This window comes from Oryza glaberrima, chromosome 1, assembly GCF_000147395.1.
Source record: "Oryza glaberrima chromosome 1, OglaRS2, whole genome shotgun sequence".
In the NCBI taxonomy this organism is placed as follows: domain Eukaryota; kingdom Viridiplantae; phylum Streptophyta; class Magnoliopsida; order Poales; family Poaceae; genus Oryza; species Oryza glaberrima.
Window position 1 is genome coordinate 9,666,013 of NC_068326.1, and position 19,750 is coordinate 9,685,762.

Sequence of the window (19,750 nt, forward strand, 5' to 3'; positions counted from 1 at the left end):
CTGATCTAGTAGGGTTTTTATTAAGAGCCCAATCCAATCCAATAAAAATATACAACCAAATTGGCCGGCCAACAAATTTGTCAACACAGCTCACTGACCCCAAAAAAAAAATCCTTGTTGACAAGAAAAAAAACTAGTAATCGACAGCAACCGCCTCAGTAAACAGCCGCGGTTGAACGCAAAATGTCAACGGGCTTTGGCACATTCCCCCATGGTCGTCTTCTTCTTCGCTCATCCAATCCATGGGCGCACGCACGACAACAATTTTTCAACCCCAGGGGTAGCAACCGAGGGAGGGTGGGGAGGGTCATCGCGGGGCAAATCCATGATGGCCGACGCGGAGATCGATCGATCACGCCGGCGCGCGCGCCGTCGCCCTCGCCGGCCGGAGATCGCCGACGGGTAGCGTTGGTGAGATGAGATCGATCGATTCCATGGTGATGCCTCCTCCGCCACGCCGTCGCGTTGGTCTGTGTTCTTCTTCTTCTTCCTCCTCCTCTTGTTGCTTTTCCCCTGTGTCCTCCTGTTTGATGTGGCGGGAAAGCTTCCAGTTCGGAGTTTCAACTGAAGAGGCTCCCCCAATTGCTCTTCTCCCACCATCTAATATATCGTGAGATTAGGTCTTGGTTATTGTGGGATCTCGTTTTACTATTCCGCTGGGTTGTCTGAATCGTTTAGATACCTAGATCCATCTCAGGCCTCTCGACTATACTCCATCGGATTTGGTAGTAATTTTCCTAACCAGATTCTAGAAGGGAAGTACACTCCTATATGTGCTTTTTCACAACGAGCAAAGGTTGCAAGGTGTGCTCTCAGCAACAACAGTTCGCTTTGAAATTGGGCCTTTTTTTGTTGTCATTCGGAAGTAGAGGGGTTAGGTCCTGAAAGTTACTTGCACGAATCAACCCCGGCCACACACCAGTATACTAGTACATGACAGTGACAAAACCTGATAAATTCAGAGAAGCCAGTAGGTTTTCGATTGCCATGGTGGCCATGGCCATTGACGATTGTGCCGAACAGAGTTGGTGTTTCTTGGTCACCAAAAAACACCTGCTGTTTTTTTGGATCTGATCTTGCAACCTTCAAGGAGATCGCCAAGAAAAATTATGCTTCTGCGGAGTCTTGTTTAACTCTGCTCTTCCATGCATCAGGTTTGTTGTTTCAGTATTTCTGTCTATAAAAATTTCCATCGAGTTTCTTTCATCTTGTCAGAGGAGGGTGACTGATTAACAATTTAACATGGCAGCCTGGCAGGATGAGATTTGAGTTCCAGGGTGCATCTTTCTGATGTGTTCATCCTTTCTTGAACAGTTCCCCCTTCGGTAGTTCCTTGCATGGTAGAAAATAAAATCTCCAAGGGAAAATAAGAGCAAACACATGAGAGGTAATCATAATCATCATCTATTTGGGTATCTATGATCCGTGTTACATATATATATATGAATTAATATATATGTTAAGGACCAACTTGTTGCATTTACATTTGGTCCTTACTATCTGTATAGCCTTTCCCTCTTGGCTATAAGCAGTTATGTATGCCATCAAAAGAGGAACAAAGACTAGCACCTGCAGAATTATTGCAGTGTGTGTGCCAGTTCTGTTAATATATGTTCAGCAGACACTTGCAGGAGCCTTACTACCGGCGGCTATGAAGAAGCTGCTGAATGAAGGGCGACGAGGGAGGCGTAGGCGCCATCCTTGATGTTCATCAAGGTATCGTGCTTTCCCTTCTCGATGATCACTCCATTCTTGACGACTGCGATCAAATCCGCATTTTGTATTGTAGACAAACGGTGAGCAACGATCACGGTTGTCCGGTTGACCATCACTCTGTCCAGCGCGTCTTGAACCACCCTTTCGGATTCAGCATCCAGCGCACTGGTTGCTTCATCCAGCAGAAGGATCTTGGGATCCTTCACAATCGCACGCGCGATCGCGATACGCTGCTTTTGGCCTCCAGACAACTGAGCTCCCCGCTCTCCAACTGTTGTGCCATAACCCTACAAATTTTCAGGTAACACAAATCTTTGAGAAAAATGTTTCTAGCATTTAATCACAATAGCAAACACCAATGAAAAGAAAGAAACCTAGAAAGAAACCTGATGCGAGGAACTAATGAACTTGTGGGCATTTGCCAATTTGGCTGCTTCAATGATTTCTGATTCTGTTGCTTCTCCCTCCTTCCCATAAGCAATATTTGCTCGTACTGTGTCGTTGAAGAGGGCAGGTTCTTGACTCACCAGACCCATTTGTTGCCTCAGCCACTTTAGCTGAAACTTCTGAATGTCCACACCATCTAGCAGTATATGTCCTACGTCAGGATCATAAAACCTCTGAAGCAATGAAATTGCTGTTGATTTGCCACTACCACTCTCCCCAACAAGTGCAACGGTCTGATAAAAATGATTTGGATAGTTAGCTTTAGCAAGCATAAACATTTTGAATGTAAAGAGGTTCTTGTATGGATGGTTTCGTACCTTCCCAGAATGAATTGTCAAGCACAAGTCTCGGAATATCTCAACATCTGGCCTGGTTGGATATCTGAAGCTAACATGCTGGAACTCAATATTGCCGTGCAGTGTTTCGACAGTTACCCCTGCATCCTCACTTGGGTCTATCCTAGATTTACGATCCACAATTGCAAATATCGAAGACACAGCTGATTTTGCTTTGGAAGAATCTGATGTAAGGGTACTTGATTGCGACACCCCAATCGCTGCCATAGCAAGAGCAAGAAAAACCTGCATTCAGATGGCAGAAAAATTGAGTTCTTCATTTCAAAAATATGTGAGCGATGTTAAAAGTTTATATATGAAGTAGCTGAAGTTTAAATTCTCCGACCACTGCCGGAGTACAGAACACTTACCCTGAAAACTTTAGGAAAAGTTGTCTTGTTTTCCTCAACAAGCCGAGCACCAGCATAAAAGCTAGCTGCATATACACCAAATAGCAAGAAAAATGAAACACCAAAGCCAATTCCACTTATAATCCCTGTTCTAATCCCTGTCCTTAAGGGGCCTTCACATTTCTTCTTGTACAAATCCATAACCTTTTCTTCTGCTGAGAAGGAGACTACGGTTCTTATACTGCTTACTGCATCATTTGCCACTTGACTTGCCTCCTCATACATCATCTGCATAAACAAGTAAAGAAGTCAGGTTTTGCGGAAGTAATAATCCAGCAAAACAAACATTTCAGTAGAGGACAAACCTTTGCATCTGCACTGAAACCCTGAATGAATTTCATCTGGATCCATCCATTTAGACCAATGAGTGGTATTAAAGCTAAGATGATGAGTGATAACTCCCAGTTTGATACAAAGGCAATGACTAAACCAGCAATCAAGGTTGTTGTGTTTTGTACAACTAATTGAAGTGCATCACCCACAAGCCCCCTAACTTTAGCTGCATCAGCTGATAGCCTTGCACCAATTGCTCCACTTGAGTTTTCTGGGTGATCAAACCATTCGATCTCCATATTTACCACCTTCTCAAATGTCATCAATCTTATCCTTTTGATCAACCTGCACCCAGCTATAGAGAAAAGGTACGAACTAACTGGAAGTGACAAAAAGTATACTGCGCCAAACACCAAGAACATGGATGACCAGAACTGCGAATCTTTCCTCAGCAGATGTGGGGGTTCATAGAATGCTTTGATCACATTTGACAGCAGTATAGCAAAGATTGGGAAGATTACTCCGCTGATGACAGATGCAATGGAACCTAGTATGAGCACTGGAATTTCTGGCTTGTTCAGAGACGCAAGACGACTTAGAGGCACATCCTGTGGCATCCCATCACATAGATTATCAGAGGAACCATCCTGGATGTCAATCCCTAGGGGCATACCAAATGGTACAGAGAATGAATGGTGGCTGTTATCACGGGATGACCTCCGGCTGCGGCTAGCAGACTGATTTATTGACAATTGTTTGCCTGAACGAGCTCCAGAGTCACCCTTTCGGTCAGACTTGTCCTGCCGGTTTGCTTCCTGCAGCTTTATCAGTTGGCTGTAAGCTCCTTCAGGATCCTTCAGAAGCTCATGGTGTGGACCTGACCAAAAATGTTAAATGTTTAAGAAAAGATGCAATGGGCAACTGAGAGCTCATAAAATGGATGATTTTGATCATTGATATGAACCTTTTGGGAATTTTACCTTTTTCCACTAATGTTCCTTGATGAATGACAGCGATGGTGTCAGCATTTCTAACTGTACTCAAGCGGTGTGCAACTATGACAGTTGTTCTGTTAGTCATGACCCTGTCAAGAGCCTCCTGCACAATCCTCTCAGACTCAGCATCCAGAGCGCTTGTAGCTTCATCTAGCAGTAGGATCCTTGGATCTTTTAGAATTGCTCTTGCTATGGCAATTCTTTGCTTCTGCCCACCAGAAAGCTGAGTCCCATGTTCACCAACTGAAGTATCAAGGCCCTGTAAATATTGGCAAGGAGAAGGAAGAAATCTCAGTATGTTATGCCCAATGATCTAAAAATTCTGAATACTGGAAACACAAAACTTGCATATAGAGTAGACTTCTAACCTGAGGCATTTTATCTATGAATTTAGAGGCATTCGCAAGCTCAGCTGCAGCTCTAATTTCTTGATCCGTTGCATTGTCTTTGCCATAAGCTATGTTTTCCTTTATGCTAGCAGCAAATAGGACTGGTTCTTGGCTGACAAGGCCAATTTTACTTCTGATCCACCTAAGCTGGAATTCCTTGAGATTCACACCATCTATGAGAACATCACCAAGCTGAGGGTCGTAAAACCTTTCGATTAGGCTGATAACCGTTGATTTACCACTCCCACTCTGACCGACCAATGCAACTGTTGTGCCACTGGGTATGGAAAGGGAGAAACCTCTGAATATTTGCTCATCAGGCCTAGTTGGATAGGAGAAATATACGTCCCTAAACTCAATATCCCCTCGAATGTCATCGGGCTTCATTCCTGTGGTGCTGTATGCATCGATCTCTGGTTTTCTGTTTATTGTCTCGAACATTTTGTATGCAGCAGCCTGCCCACCTGCAAAAGCTTTCATGCTTGGTGATGCCTGCCCTAGTGCTCTGTTAAATATGATAACAAAATAAGTCAGCATCTGGTATTATAATCAGTTTGCTTGGTCAATTTAACTGAAGTACAAACTGGCTACCATCACTAAAATGGAAGCAAAAAGGTACAAAAAGACTAAAAAAACAGTGTACGAACCAATAATTTTTCACAGCAAAAACCTATTTCATTTATTTTATAAATTGGAGTAAATTCTTCAATTTCATTAGCATCATCTATTTTGTTGACCATGAAAAGCATCCTGGATGCTACCTGAGGCTGCTGGTGGGAGTTGGTAGTTAGGTAGTACAAAACTTGGAACAAAAGGGAGGTGAATCTACCAAATCACTTGCCAATGTGCCAAACACCCAATATCCGTTAAGCTATTTACCCATGATAAGTGCTATCACCATCACCAAAAAAAAAAGGGGCATGCACCTTAGTTTGTTCTTGTAGCCTAACACGTCGAAATCATCATAATCACAAAACTTTAGCTGTTGTAACTTCCCTTATCCCCATCCCAAAAAGAGGAATTTGGAACTTTGAAGTACATGTGTGTACTAAACATTCTAATCGTCGGTCTAATCCTTTCCCACCTACCAACTGCTGTAATTTAGGAGCATGCCTTGAAGGTTGGAATCATGACTTAACTATATTTCTAAAAAATGAAACTGGGAACCGAAGCAGAAACTTCAAGCATTGAGGACACAACACAAAGGTAGTGCTTTTCCAAGCAATTGGTAAAAATCAAGCATAAATATTACTGAAACTATATATGCACAAAAATAACCCGAAATAAGACTTACAGAGATCCTGTTAGCACTGCAAAGATGACATTCATGACCTTGGCGCCGGTATATCCCTTGAGCAAGATGAGCTTGGCACCATACCATATCCCCAGCGAGTAGCCGCAGAAGAGGAGCACCATGACCGTGCCCATGCCAAGCCCGGCTGCGAGGCCCTCCCGAACGCCTGATTTGTAGGCGCTTTTCAGGGACTTGTTGTACTTCTCCACTGCCTGCTTCTCCCCGGTGAAAGATGCAACCTGAGGCGTCAAACATTGCCGCATTAGTGGGGGTTCTTTCAGCTATATGATAGTGGCACAACAATCCTGTGTCTATTTGTGTGCTCCTTTTCATCGATCACTTTGCTGCTGGTGATGCTTACTGTTCTGATGGATCCGATGGTCTGCTCCACCACCACCGACGACTCGGCGTACGCCGCCTGGCCGAGGGACGCCATCTTTGCGACGACGTTGGACATGACGGCCCCCGCGACGACGAGCGGCGGGATGGTCGCCATCATGACCAGGGTGAGGAGCCACCCCTGCGCGAAGGCGACGATGAATCCGCCCAAGAACGTCACCACCAGCTGAATGAACTTGCCAACCTGAGCCCGACGTTGACATGGGGGGGAATGGTTAGCTGCCTACAGCTTGAGAGCAAAATTGAGCATGTGGAGGAGTGTGTCCTGGTGGCTCAGCTCACCTTCTCGCCCATGGCGTCCTGGATGAGCACGGTGTCGCCGGACATCCTGCCGACGACCTCGCCGGTGTTGGTGTACTTGTCGAAGAAGGCGATCTCCTGCCTCAGGATGGTCTTGAGGTACAGGTTCCGTATCCTCGCCGCCTGCCGCTCTCCGGTGATCATCCAGCATGTCACCTCTGGCCACAAGATCATCCAACAACAAGTTCAGCTTTGCAATCTTTGCGGCGAGACAGTAGAGTAGAGTAGAGTACAGTGGTGTGTTCCAGCACTTACGGACGAAGGAGGCGACGGCGGAGGCGATGGCGAGGTAGATGAACTCGAGGGAGACCATGGACACCCGGTTGACGACGTCGTGGATGCCCATCGCGCCGCCGAAGGCGTCGATGAGGTTGCCGAAGAGCACCGTCATGAACGGCAGCGCGGCGCCGTTCGCCACCGCGCCCAGCGTCCCCAGCGCCATCAGCGCCGCGTCCGTCTTGTCCGCGAACGCGAACAGCTTGTGGAACGGCACCCGCGCCGACGCCGACGCCGACGCCGCCCGCTCTCCCCTCGCCACCGCGGCGCCGCCGCCGCCGCCACCGCCCTTGCCATTCCCCGGGCTCGAGTCCGCCGCGGCGACGGAGGCCGACGACGACGCGTTCGCCTCCGCGTCTCTCCAAGACTCCGGCATGGCCTCCTACTCTCGCTGCTACCTCCACTGACCAACCAAAGATTTTCGCAGCTTTTCTTCCTTCCTGGCGCCGCCGCTAGATTGGGCACAGCAACAACCGCAGCGCCGAGCTGCTCTTCTTCAAGAATCGATTAATCCCACCGAGCTCCTGCATACCAGCACCTCACCTGCCACAAAACCCCAATAATTGCTCCCACATTAGCCGGATTCATCCACCTCGGCAACTCAAACCAAAGCAAGAACAACTAATCAAGAAACCAACCATACACACACACGCACGGTCAGAACTCAGAACGAACAGGGAGCAAGCAAGCAAGCACTACGAATCTGAATCTAAGCAACTGATCAGTCACTTGAGAGCAACACCTTCCTCTAATCCAATCTACCCAGGAAAGAGAGAAAACCACGAGCCGCTGATTTTATAGGAGGTTGGAGTTGGAGGGGGGATTGGGGAGAGCTGCAAAAGAGTACTCCAGCTAGCTAAGTTGGAGAAGGAACAACAACCAACCGAGCGCAAAGTTGGCAGCTTTCGCATTTGCCGCCGCACAAAGAAGCAGCAGATGCCACTACGAGCAGCAGTGGGAAAAGATAGAAGCCGGTGAAAAAAAAGGGAACAAATAAAAAAAACAAATTAAAAAAAAAAGATCCAGGGAGAGTGGGAGCGAACAAAGAAGGAACTCGGCAACTACTACTGCTACTGTGACCCTGTACTCCACTACTACACTACACAAAACAACACCAAAGCTGACGACGAGCTGTACAAGAAGATGGCTCTCAGCTCAAGCTCGAGCTCACCATGGCAGAGGCAGGATCAATCAGTTTCCATTGGGTGGTGCTCTCCAGCAGGCAGCGTGCGTGCCCAGCGGTGGTTGCCCTGCGAATTATGATGATGGCAGGCAGGGACTGTGGTTCCTTCCGGGTATATATAGATAACTGGGATTTTTGGGGGAGTTTCAGGGGCCCCGGGCCTCACTGTCATCAAGCAAAGCGCACATTTTTATACTGTATAATCCACAGGAGAAACTCCCAAAAAAATCATCTGTTAAAACGTACGTATACGTTGGGTACTTGTACTAGTAGTACACAGTTACAGAAAAAGAAAACTGCGAGATGAGAACAGTATCTGCACTGCTGATTGAAAACGACCCATCCGAGATTAACTTTAGATTAACACATGCTAGTACGATGCCGTTTTGTTACATCCGAATTACAACAGTTCAAACATGGTAGTAGTACAATTAAGGCGGCGCCCATTTTTTAAGAATTTTAGATTTGGAGAAGCGACCAGTAAGAATACGAAGAAACTGAGAAAACTCAGTTTTTGACTTTTAATTTATGTTTTGGATACTGTAACTAAAGTTGATTAGAATCTAGTGGCATGTTCACTTTGATGAAAAAAAACCTTACCAAATTTTGGCATTGCCGAAATTTTGATAACTGTGTCAAAATTTTGGCAGGATTTCTTATATATTTACCAAATTTTGGCAGCAAACTAAATATAGCTATTTTTTTGGCAACTTTATCAAAATTTGGTAAGGTTGAAAATGGCATCAAAGTGAACAGGCCCTAAATTATATTTGGAAGAGATTTTAAATTACTAAGAGAAACTATAGCTACCGGAAGTTGTTCATGTCCAAACATATGATGTCATGACAGTATTTGATCAACAGAACGCTCGCATGCAGTGATTTTGTCATGAGCAGCGCGTGTGTCGGTCCGAAAGACGTACTCGTACCAGTGGTGGTTGCTAGTTGGGGACCCTGGGAGCTTGCATTTAGTAGCAGCAGGAGCAGTATCAACTAGCATTATTATGTGTATGGATATACGTGAGCTAATCTTCTCCTAGCTGTGCCAGTTATGCTACGGTCCGTGGCACGGTCCTTCGTTTACATCTACACCGACGACGACGATATACAAATACACGTATTTTTGTTAGGCAATCCGGGCGCGCGTGTGAGCCCCTAGCTCCGGGCAAATGCGATCATTGACAAACGCATGGTCGTGTCGTGTCCTGTCCGTGCAGTGCACACCCTCGTTAACTCACGTGGCCGAGGCAGCATCTCATCTCCTGATCTCCCCCCACCACCACATGGAGCCCATCCAAATCCACCCCATCGGCATCGATCACCTTAGCCCAAAAAGAAAAGAAAAACACAACCACCGCCGCGACGCGCGAGCCAGCCGCTGTTGCGCGTGAGCGACATGGCGCACACGCATCGCGTTGGTGCGTGCGTGCGGGTGAGCGGGCGGGGGCGTGTGTCGGCGCAGCGCGACAGCGGCGCCGCGCGGTGAGGAGGAGGGCCGCATCGCGTGAATCGCGTCGAATGCAGCCGCGCGGTGGTGGTGGGACCACGCGCGGGGCTCCGCGCTTGCGCTTGGCGGGCTTGGCTTGGTTGGTTGGTTGGTTTTTGCTTCGGGGTCACGCACGCGCGCGAGCGCGCGGCCGTGGATAGCCCCCACCACCACCTGCCTTTTCTCTCTCGTCGTGGCGTTTGTTTTCCACGGGAGTCAAAGGCGCGCAGGCAGGAGGAGAGAGCAAGAGGACGATTGGATCGTCGTCCGGATCGGACGAGGCCACTAACCTAACCACCCCGACCACGACGCCTCCCTCCTTCCCCCTTTTTTTTTTTTTTTTTTTTGCACTTTTGCGTCGCAACCACGGCTCTAATAACGACGCTCACTTCATGCCTCCATGTATTTGTTAATGTTATACGCCGTGTTTTCACTTCAACCATGATTAGAGTAGGTACAATAACAAACTATAAACCAGCTATAAACACAATTCTAAGAGATAAGAAAAGAGAGAGAAAAGCAGCGGGCTACAGATTTATACCCCGCTACAACACGGACTCCAAGATGCACGTGTGTATGACAGGCGGGACCAGATATTAATTGTGTAGTATATATTTATAGGTAACTATTGTACGAATTAGCTATTAAGTTGACTATGGCTGTGTTTGCCGGAGGCAGATCCCATTCCAAACACCGCGCACAGAAAACGGAGCGACCCATTAGTATGTGATTAATTAAGTATTTGCTAATTTTTTAAAAAAAATGGATTAATTTGATTTTTTTTAAGCAACTTTCGTATAGAAACTTTTTACAAAAACACACCGTTTAACAGTTTGAAAAACGTGCGCGCGGAAAACGATGGGGAGGGGTTGGGAAAGGGGGGCATCCGAACACAGCCTATAGATGATTTGGAGCCAACAATTGGCTATACTATTAAACTTGCTCTTAGTCCAACTGAAATCTTCGCTTGCCTCTGTCACGCCGCGGACTGAGTTCTTTGCCTAGTTTTCCGAGCTCACCTCCTTCGTTTTTCACGCACATGCTTTTTAAATGATTAAACGGTGTATTTTTTAAAAAGTTTTTACACGGAAGTTGCTTTAAAAAAATCATATTGATCCTTTTTTAAAAAAATAGTTAATACTTAATTAATCTCGTGTTAACGGGGCGTTCCGTTTTCTGGGCGTAAGAGATGGATTCCCAACCCAGATCAACGAAAACGGACATGTCTCTGTTTGTCACATACAACAAAATTCTCTCCAAAAACCATAAGTACCAACCAATGAGTGTACCGTATTTTGTATAGATGCGACGCAGTACCAGACGGAGCTATCGGTCAACCATGCGTCACGAGCGAGCTCTTCTACTCCTACCGAAAACACAGTAAAATAATCAAACCGTTCTGTCCGAATCGACGAGGGGATTTACCAGCAGGAGGAAACCTCCAAGGAGATCGAGAGATCGTCCATGAGACCCACACGAGCAACTAACTTGGTAACTAACACCCCGAGAAAAAGCCACCAACTTTTGTTCCCCAATCGATCATCATCTCCCATGTATCTCTCTTCCCTTATTTTGCAACAACATCTCTGAACCACCGCGAGTACGTGTTACGTGTACCACTCCAAAAGCCTTCCTTTCAGCTTCAGGTACAAATGCAATCGTCCTCTCCCAATTTAACACCTGAGTGACCATCATTGTTATGTTAGGTTATGACCGTAGTCACTGTACCTGAACTGTACTATTATCCCTGGTGTTACCATGTATCCATCCATCTGCATTTTCTTGGCCTCAAAATCCAGCCACCAAAGGACAAAACACAGCAACTCCACATCACTCCATCAGTAGAGTTGTTGGTCAACAGGAGAAGTACTACTACTACTACTTAGAATTATGATGATAAGGGTCACATTACCATTATACCATATGATAAATGCTTATTATTCCACTTGCTGGGATTCTTAATTGGCGAGGTACGCATCTGCTAGCTTGTTTCAATCTAATTAATTTACTAGTGACTAATTAATTATGCACGCCTTGTTTTTTGTTTACGGTTGATTTGGTTTCCTGGACTCCATGATGATGATGCGTCTCGCCAAAAGGTGTGTCCGGGAAACAATATTGAGTGGTTCGATCATATCGATCCTTCGTTAGGCAAATAATCCTCTGTCTCGCAATTATTAGGGACAGCTCGAAATTGCACAGAGAGGCTTGGTTAGTATAGCTCCTTTTCATTTTCCACCTGTATATATAATATACCCCGTATCCATGATCAAGATCGAATTGGGGGTTTGATATGATGGACTTTTCCTTAATTCTCCGTCGCTTTTGAGTTATCAAGGGCGAGCATGAACTAAAAGCCATGCATTTTTGTAACAAACAGTGATGGATTAGCTAACTCAATGATCAAATGATCAATCGATCATATCTCTCTCTGTCCTTCAGACCTTCATTTAAAGTCGTTGCATGCATGCATGCGAGGAAAAGTCCATTAGGTGCATCGCTGTTCACTACAAGTAGTAGTATATTCGAAATTGAGCAACGAAATTTTGTCAAAACCAAAATTTATTTCGGTCTTCTGACTGATGACAGTCGATCGATGGAGATACTCGGCGGCGACCTTATCTTATCCCGTTATCCGAGTCCATGTCACCAAATCCTGGATCGAGCTAGCCTTTCATATAAAAAAAAAACTATACTTATTAATATTTATCTACTTTAAAAAAAATTGGAGATAGTCAAATGCACAGCTGCCTTTTTTTTAAGAATTACACAGCACGCGCACTCACCTCTATAAACGCACGCAAACCCTACCCCTATGAGCATCTTTGAAGACTGGGCCGGCAAATCCTGAAGAGATTGACGAAGTCACCACAGGCATCCCGCTGTCGACGGGTACATCGCCTACCACTAAAAGTACAACGCCGTTAAATCCTGAAAAATTCACTCCCACGGAGAGTCGAACCCAGGACCTCACGTGCTACTGAGACTCTTATAACCAATAAGCTACATGCCCTTTCACATATGCACAGCTGCTTGCTGTAGCGACACGATCGATCGACCACGACGATTCCAATGCGGAATTAATAAGGCCGTCAACTGCTTCCTACTCACCCCCAGTCAAGTCTCACTCATTGAGACGCTTGCATCAGCAAATTCAACATCTAAGATTTTAATTTCTTCCCCTAAAAAAAAAAGAGTACCAGTTCACATCTTCCTCTACAAGGAAAAAAAAAGAAGTGTATAATATGCACGGTCCAGATGCAGTATTGTTTGGCCGTAGTTAGGTAAGCACGTAACGTGGCCAATGTGTCATCGAGCAGAAAACAACCATGTCGACGATCGATCGATGTTGTCACGTTGATGAAGACGATAACTAACAATCTGTCTCCACTGCGTCCAGACGAAACATCGTGTGTGTGTGTGAGTGCGCTACTTTTCAGATTTTCAAAATTGGGCTGGAGATAAAAAAAAAGGCAGCAGATGCAAAACATTTTCAACGATTTTTCAGTTTACATCTGTGCAAGTTTATTAATATATATAAGTGTGTTGCTAGTTTGTTACGGTGGATGCGTACCAGAAATGGTCCCATGCATACAAACACCATCCGATGCACTTTCTCCACCGATCCGTGCCCGCCCCACTTATCTGGTCTTAAGCTTAGTTTTCCGACTTCACATCTCCTGTGTTTTTTAAACGGTTAAACACTGTGTTTTTTTAAAAAAAAATCTATAAAAAATTATTTAAAAAATCATATTAATCTATTTAAAAAATATTCTAGCTAATAGTAGTAGATAAATCATACACAGCCGTAGGCCTTTTCGTCCGTCGCTGACAGGTGGACCCGCATGGCATCGCGTCGCGAGGTGACCGGGACGGACGACGGGATCACGTGACAAGGTGAGTGGCTGCTGCTACCTTTTCACGCGAAAGGAAAGGCGCGTGCGTGTGGCGGTGTGGGTGGGTGAGTGGAGCCACTCGCGTCTTGCGACGCGAGGTGAGGTTAGCCGCCCGCCCGGCGGCGGCCAGGGCAAGGGCAGAACATGGATGCATGCGCCGGAAACGTGAGATTTCACGACGATTTCGTCGTCGTTTTCGCGTAATTCGATCGTTGCGCACCCAGGTAGTCAGCCATTGGATCGATCTGCGCATCCACTGGGAAGGAGGTAGTCGTAGTAGTGGTGGCGGCGATCGGTCGAGATATTTTTGTTTGGTTTTATCTCTTTAATTTGGTTAGATTATTATTACTACCTGCACGAGCACGAACCTGTCATTTCGCGGGTAGGGTACGGTACGTAGTGGCCTCTGATGATGTCGTATAATGATTTTCTCAGCCTTCACATTGGCTGATCACGAGTTGTTTTCATTAATCGGGAGGATTTGCCGCATGCAGCGTTTAATTTCAGTCAGCTTAATTAGTACTACTTCATCTCTTCTACCGTTAACCTTATTATTATACAAACTAGCGGGTGGTCCACGCAATTGCGCGGCTAGCACTCATATAAAATTATATTTTTTTAACATGATTTTACTTAAAATTTCTTAAATAGTTACCTCATTGTCTTAAGATTTTGAAAGACCAAATCTTATCATCCTCGTATTTATAATTTTATAGCTTTTAAAAGTCATACCAGTTGCTACCGTTTACTTCTATCATATTATTCTTTATTAGTTTGCTCGATCCAATATTGTTTCTATTCATTCTCCTTGAAACCTTTAAAAATTGGATTAAAAAATTATAGTTTTTAGAGTTTATTGTCCAGTTGGGTTTCTTTTTTGTAATTTTTAGAAGTCCCGTCAAACGCTTCAATTATATTCCTCTATGACCGTCCACTGCATCTTCTCTTTATTGTCATTACTCCCTCCGTCCCATTTTAATTGCAACCATAAGTTTTCGCGCCTAACTTTGATCGTCCGTCTTATTTGAATTTTTTATAATTAGTATTTTTGTTGTTATAAGATGATAAAACATGAATAGTACTTTACTCGTGACTAATGTTTTTAATTTTTTTAAAAAAATGTCGAATAAGATAGACAGTCAAAATTAGGTGCGGAAAACTATGGCTGCATTTAAAATGGGATGGAGGGAGTATTATTTTAAAAATCAAACATAATTATTGTTTAGGTTTATTTTTTTACATTCTAGAATTCCGCCAAAACGTCAGCAACTTTGTCACTGTACTCCTCTGCGGCTCGCCCGCTGCCGCCCTTCTTTATTGTCATTGAGATTTTAAAATCAAACATGATTATCATTGGGGTTTATTTTTCTAACTTTTTAGAAGCCCAAACCTTTAAAAATTAGACCTTATATTTTTTAGAGTTTATTGTCTCGTTGGGTTTCATTTTTTCTTATAATTTATAGAAATCCCGTCAAACGGTGCCACTATACTCCTCTACGACCCGTCCGCCGCATACTCTTTATTCTCATTGGGATTGTAAAATCGAACATAACTATCGTTGGAATTCATTTTTTTACTTTCTAGAAGACCCACCAACCATCAGCGGCTCTGCCATTGTACTCCTATACGAACCACCCGCTGCCTCTCTTTTTTTTAATTGAGATTTTAAAAATCAAATATGATTCTCATTGGGGTTTATTTTTTTACTTTCTAGAAGTCCCGCCAACCGCCTTAACCGATTACTTCACGACATGCCCGTCGTCCTTCCTTTTAATCGTCATTAGGATTTTATTTGGTGATTTATTAATAGTTTTTAATGTCCCATCAACAGCCACCACTGTGCTCCTCTATAAGCCTGTTACTTAATTAATCTCGTTATGTGTTTTAGATGGTCTTTTCTTTCAATAGTTTTACTTGTTATCACCAATTTTAGAATTTATTTTATTTTTCTTATTGTGTTCTTTTGTTATTTTTATTTTTTATTTTCATCAGCTGTTTCAAAATTGTATTCCTACTTTAACTATCTTTTTCATTTGCCTAATTTTAGATTTTATTTTATTTTTTATTCTGAATTTAATTCATCTACTTTATTTTTTTTATTTTAATTCATCTACTATTGGGTTCTGATATGTACTCTTATTTTAATACTGATTATATTTAATTTTAAATTGTATTCTACTTAACTCTTCTTTTTTTTCCTTTTTTTCTAATTTTTATTTTTTTAATTTTTTTGTTCCTAAATTTTACTAATCTCGTATTGGATTTTTTTATGGACTCTTAGTTTTTTTCCCATCAACCACCATTTTTTGGAGGAATTTTTGGAAAAGCATCGGTTTTTATGGAATCAGATTTTTTTTAACTTTTCACGAAAACTTTTTCTTCCATTAACCTTTTTTCTCACTATTTTTTTCCTTTTTTAAGGAAAACGGGAACCTTTGTTCGCGCTTATTTTTTTTTCGGGCACGGAGGTTTTTCGGGAGGACCGGTTTATACGTACTATTTTTTTTAAGGTTAGGACAGAAATCTTTTTTTCTCACTACTATTTTCCTTTTTAAGGAAAACAGGAACACACTTTTTTTTAATCGGATAGAAAAAAATTTTGCGCTTGTTTTTTTTTTGGCACGGAGGACGGGATTTTTTTTAAGAATCGGACAGAATATTTTGTTCGCGCTATTTTTTTCCTTTTTTACGGAAGGCGGAAACCCGTTTTTTGCACTTTTTTTTATCGGAGGCTGCTAGTTAGCAATTCCTAAAATTTTTAGCGCTTGTTTTTTTGGGTACAGAAATCTTTTTCTTTCTTTTTTTACGGAAATCTTTTTTTAACGTTGCTTAACCTGCTGCTGCAGCTTTCGTCCCCCTCATATTTGTTGATCTGTTTCCGTCCATATCAAAGCCTGAATATTGTTGTGATACGTGCTTGATTTATAGAAGTATATATGTATAATCTAATTCATACGGTGTCAGGATTATGGATACCACGTACCTAATAATAGTTGACTAAATCTCGGCAAGACCCACAACATATCATGTCTTATACGGAAACAACCTTCGGATATAGGAGGAGTTCCGCATAAGGAAGGATGAATAGAGTTCTACATGAAAACAACAAGACTACTCGAATTGTATGTATATTGGTTTCCTAGTTTTACTTGGACAAGGGGACACCTATGGGTATAAATACAAGGCCCTCTAGGAGGAGAGGGGACACTGAACAATAGATCAGGACACAATCAACATACACGGAATAAAAGAAGCCACAACATACAAGCCAACAGACGCCAAGACACGCCGCCGGATATCGACATCAGAGATATGCCTGGACTAACCCTATCTGATACCTCCAGAGGCCGGCTGTAGGGATCTAGCGCTGTCTCTGATCTCGCCGGGCACGGATTCGAGGAGGAAGACTACCCTGTTGTCGACTAAGTGATGATATTTCAGTCCGCTATGTCGACAACAGATAGATAGGCTACCCCAAATATTGTACTGGTGTGATTATGGTGAATAAGAGAAACGACCGGCTTCGGCCAACAGGAGTAGGGTTATTACCTGATAATTCAGGGCCTGAACCTGTATAAAAATCCTCGTCCCCATCTCTTTTACCTCAATCATATATCTTAGTACCAACGATCCCCATACTATGCAAATACTGTAGTCATGACATCAAACGTCGACATACAGAACTTCTTTTGGCTAACAGAAATTAGACAATAATTCATATTGAGTCTGTTACATACGTATAGATTCTATATCATGTTTGATTTCAATTCCGCAAGGCTGCGTGCCTCTGAAAAATTTTATTTTTATAGGAACCTTATACGTAGAAGTGTATTTGGATTTTATACAACTTTTAGTTTTAATAGACATACAACTCTTAACTTCTATTTATGTAGATATAATTATATCTTGTATAAACTATATCAATTAATCTATACTATTATAATTCGGACCCACTATAATCTAACGGGTAAGATAGATTGTATTTCTACTTGAACTCTCCTTTTTTTTTCTTTTTCTCCGATTAATGTGGGAATTTCTAGCCCCCACGGCGAATGTGGTGTCTCCTTTCAAAGCTATTTTAATGATATAATAGATAATAGATAGATAGATAGGTAGACAGACAGACAGAAAAGATACATCATAAAATAGATAGGTTATCTGTCTAAATTTATAGTACGTGCTATATCTAACTTTAGTTTGTTATATTTTGAGAGATAGGTAGTACATCGATTGTGAACGAATCGATGGCCTCACCATTATCCAAGGATGAGCAGATTCGACACGCTCCTTCGCCCAAGCTTAATTAGTCTTTTCTTTTTTTATAACGATATCTAATGAAAACGAGGCGTGCAGACGCACCCACGATTACGAACGCGGTGCTGTGAATTGTCAATTGTGTACATATGGACATGCATTCCACTACAACGACCAGCAGTAATTAATATGGCTGCACCGGCCGAGCGTGTGGGAGACGGTCTCAAGACCATTCCCAACCCAAGATACTAAGATACTAGATATAGTTTTTATAAATTTTACATAGTCGAGAAACTATTACTAGACACCACTATGCCGGAGTACGCACGCACGTGTTTGTTCACAGTGTTGTTATCGAGTCGATCGGTCGGAACTCGGAAGTAAACGCACGGATGCAATTCTACTGACGTTCATCTTTTGACGACGCACTTCTGCCTTACAAATGGAGACCGAGACCCCATTGTGTTGACCGTTCACACTATGTGTTCATCTAGGAGTAGTTTCTTAAAACAACGAATTAACTTTAATTTAATTAGGTCCGTCACTGCCTTCAGACCAAAAACGATATAAAGTTCATGCTTTCTAAAGGAGATCGAGCCTATAGTTGAAAAGATCGATTAGATAACACTGTGATATTCGGAAGTGTGTTATTTTGTTGCACTTCCTCAAAGAGTGTACATGAAGTTTGTAAAAGCAGAATGCAAGTATTACTGAAAGCTAGTAATGCAGGAATATGCTGCATATATTTATACTCCCTCTGTTTTAGAAAATAAACACTTTTGTATTTTTTAATAGGGATTAAGAAGAGCAGTACTGAAATGGGATGGAGGGTGGTTATTATTGGTTGAGATAAAGAAGCAGGTGTAGAAATTATGTGAAAGATAGTGATTGATTAAGATGAGAAAGTATGTATAGAAGTTGTTGTATTTTGGAAAAAAATTGATTTTAGGACGTCAGTAGTTTATGCTTAAGCCACTCAAAATTCCCACATTTGACATACCTAATATGGGCATTAATGCTAATTACACTTTGTTCTTTATATATATATATATATATAAGGCTGCATAGGTCACAATACATACATATACGACTAACTAAACAGTACACAGTACTTAATATATTTTTTGTTTGTTATTAACCTAAACATTACCTTATCATTGAGGCCAACTTCCAAAATATATATGTCATCATCAATTCATCATGACGCACACAATTCATAATTCACCAATCAATCACCAATAAATATATTAGCAGCATAAATATGTCAATGAAATTTCAATTTTGTGAGAGTCATCATACATAAGTTGAGGTGAGCTAAGTTTAGACTGAACCTTCTGTGTTTTTTGACCGGTGGTTGGTGATGGCACTAATTCCACAAGCTTGGAATTTCAAATTTGCCGACAGCTAAAGTTTGATGTTGCCCTAAACCAGATAATTACTTTAAACAGAACTCACTACCAGGTTACGACAAATTAATTAAGCTCAATCGAACTTAAAATCGGAGTAGCCCTTTCTCAAAAACAAAAAGAGAAACTAAGAAACCAGAGTGTTTTTCTTTTCTTTTTTGTGTAAGTACATTCTAAACTTGACATTATACCTAACTGCTCTGACTTATGATGCCACCAATCATCGTTGCCATCATCAGGGGGTGACGAATCTAACAAGGACATTCGATCATCATCACCGTTGGATCACGATCCAACGGCAGGATTCCAAACACAGGTTAGCATCACTGCAGTGCCAATGTGAAAAGCTTAAAGATTGAGCAACAGCAAAGTACAATGTTCCGAACAGGATGATCAGTGGGAACTGATGGGATAACCAATGCCTAATTTAGTCTCTAATAGTATAATTAGCGTCCAAGAGACAAGGTGATGACATATCGTTTTGCGACGTCATTTTCTCCTCTAACCGTGTTATGGTTTTTTTAGTTAGTAACCATGATCAATCTCTCCTCAGTGCAGTTCATAACTGCATATGAGTGTGCCCAAAACAGTTTGCGTGTTAGGTTGGAGAGGAAAAGGACAATCGAGATGACACATCACGTTGTTGCATTGCACCCGTGAGTCAAAAAAAGTAGCTTTCCTATCAATTCGGT

At 42.7% G+C, this 19,750-nt stretch overlaps 1 protein-coding gene and 1 long non-coding RNA gene across 4 annotated transcripts; one reads left to right on the top strand and one right to left on the bottom strand.

The window, feature by feature from the left end:
- Positions 1-316: 316 nt before the first annotated feature.
- LOC127767948 (uncharacterized) lies at positions 317-1,932 on the top strand. The gene is made up of 4 exons (XR_008016539.1): positions 317-1,154; positions 1,250-1,387; positions 1,622-1,716; positions 1,790-1,932. It is a non-coding gene; the product is annotated as an uncharacterized LOC127767948 (long non-coding RNA).
- LOC127767925 (ABC transporter B family member 21-like) lies at positions 1,389-8,120 on the bottom strand. Of its 3 annotated transcripts, none has more exons than XM_052293424.1 (12): positions 8,006-8,120; positions 6,814-7,377; positions 6,541-6,716; positions 6,221-6,442; positions 5,860-6,098; positions 4,545-5,070; positions 4,162-4,435; positions 3,214-4,058; positions 2,870-3,136; positions 2,481-2,744; positions 2,103-2,396; positions 1,389-2,003 (listed from the first exon to the last, which is right to left on the bottom strand). In XM_052293424.1, exons 2-12 carry the CDS (start codon positions 7,208-7,210, stop codon positions 1,650-1,652), a joined length of 3,858 nt encoding a protein of 1,285 aa, XP_052149384.1. In that variant the 5' UTR covers positions 7,211-7,377; positions 8,006-8,120; the 3' UTR covers positions 1,389-1,649. The 3 variants fall into 3 exon arrangements, with proteins under 3 accessions (XP_052149384.1, XP_052149391.1, XP_052149376.1); XM_052293431.1 differs by lacking the exon at positions 8,006-8,120 and adding an exon at positions 7,577-7,928; XM_052293416.1 differs by lacking the exon at positions 8,006-8,120 and adding an exon at positions 7,473-7,928.
- Between the last annotated feature and the right edge of the window lie 11,630 nt (positions 8,121-19,750).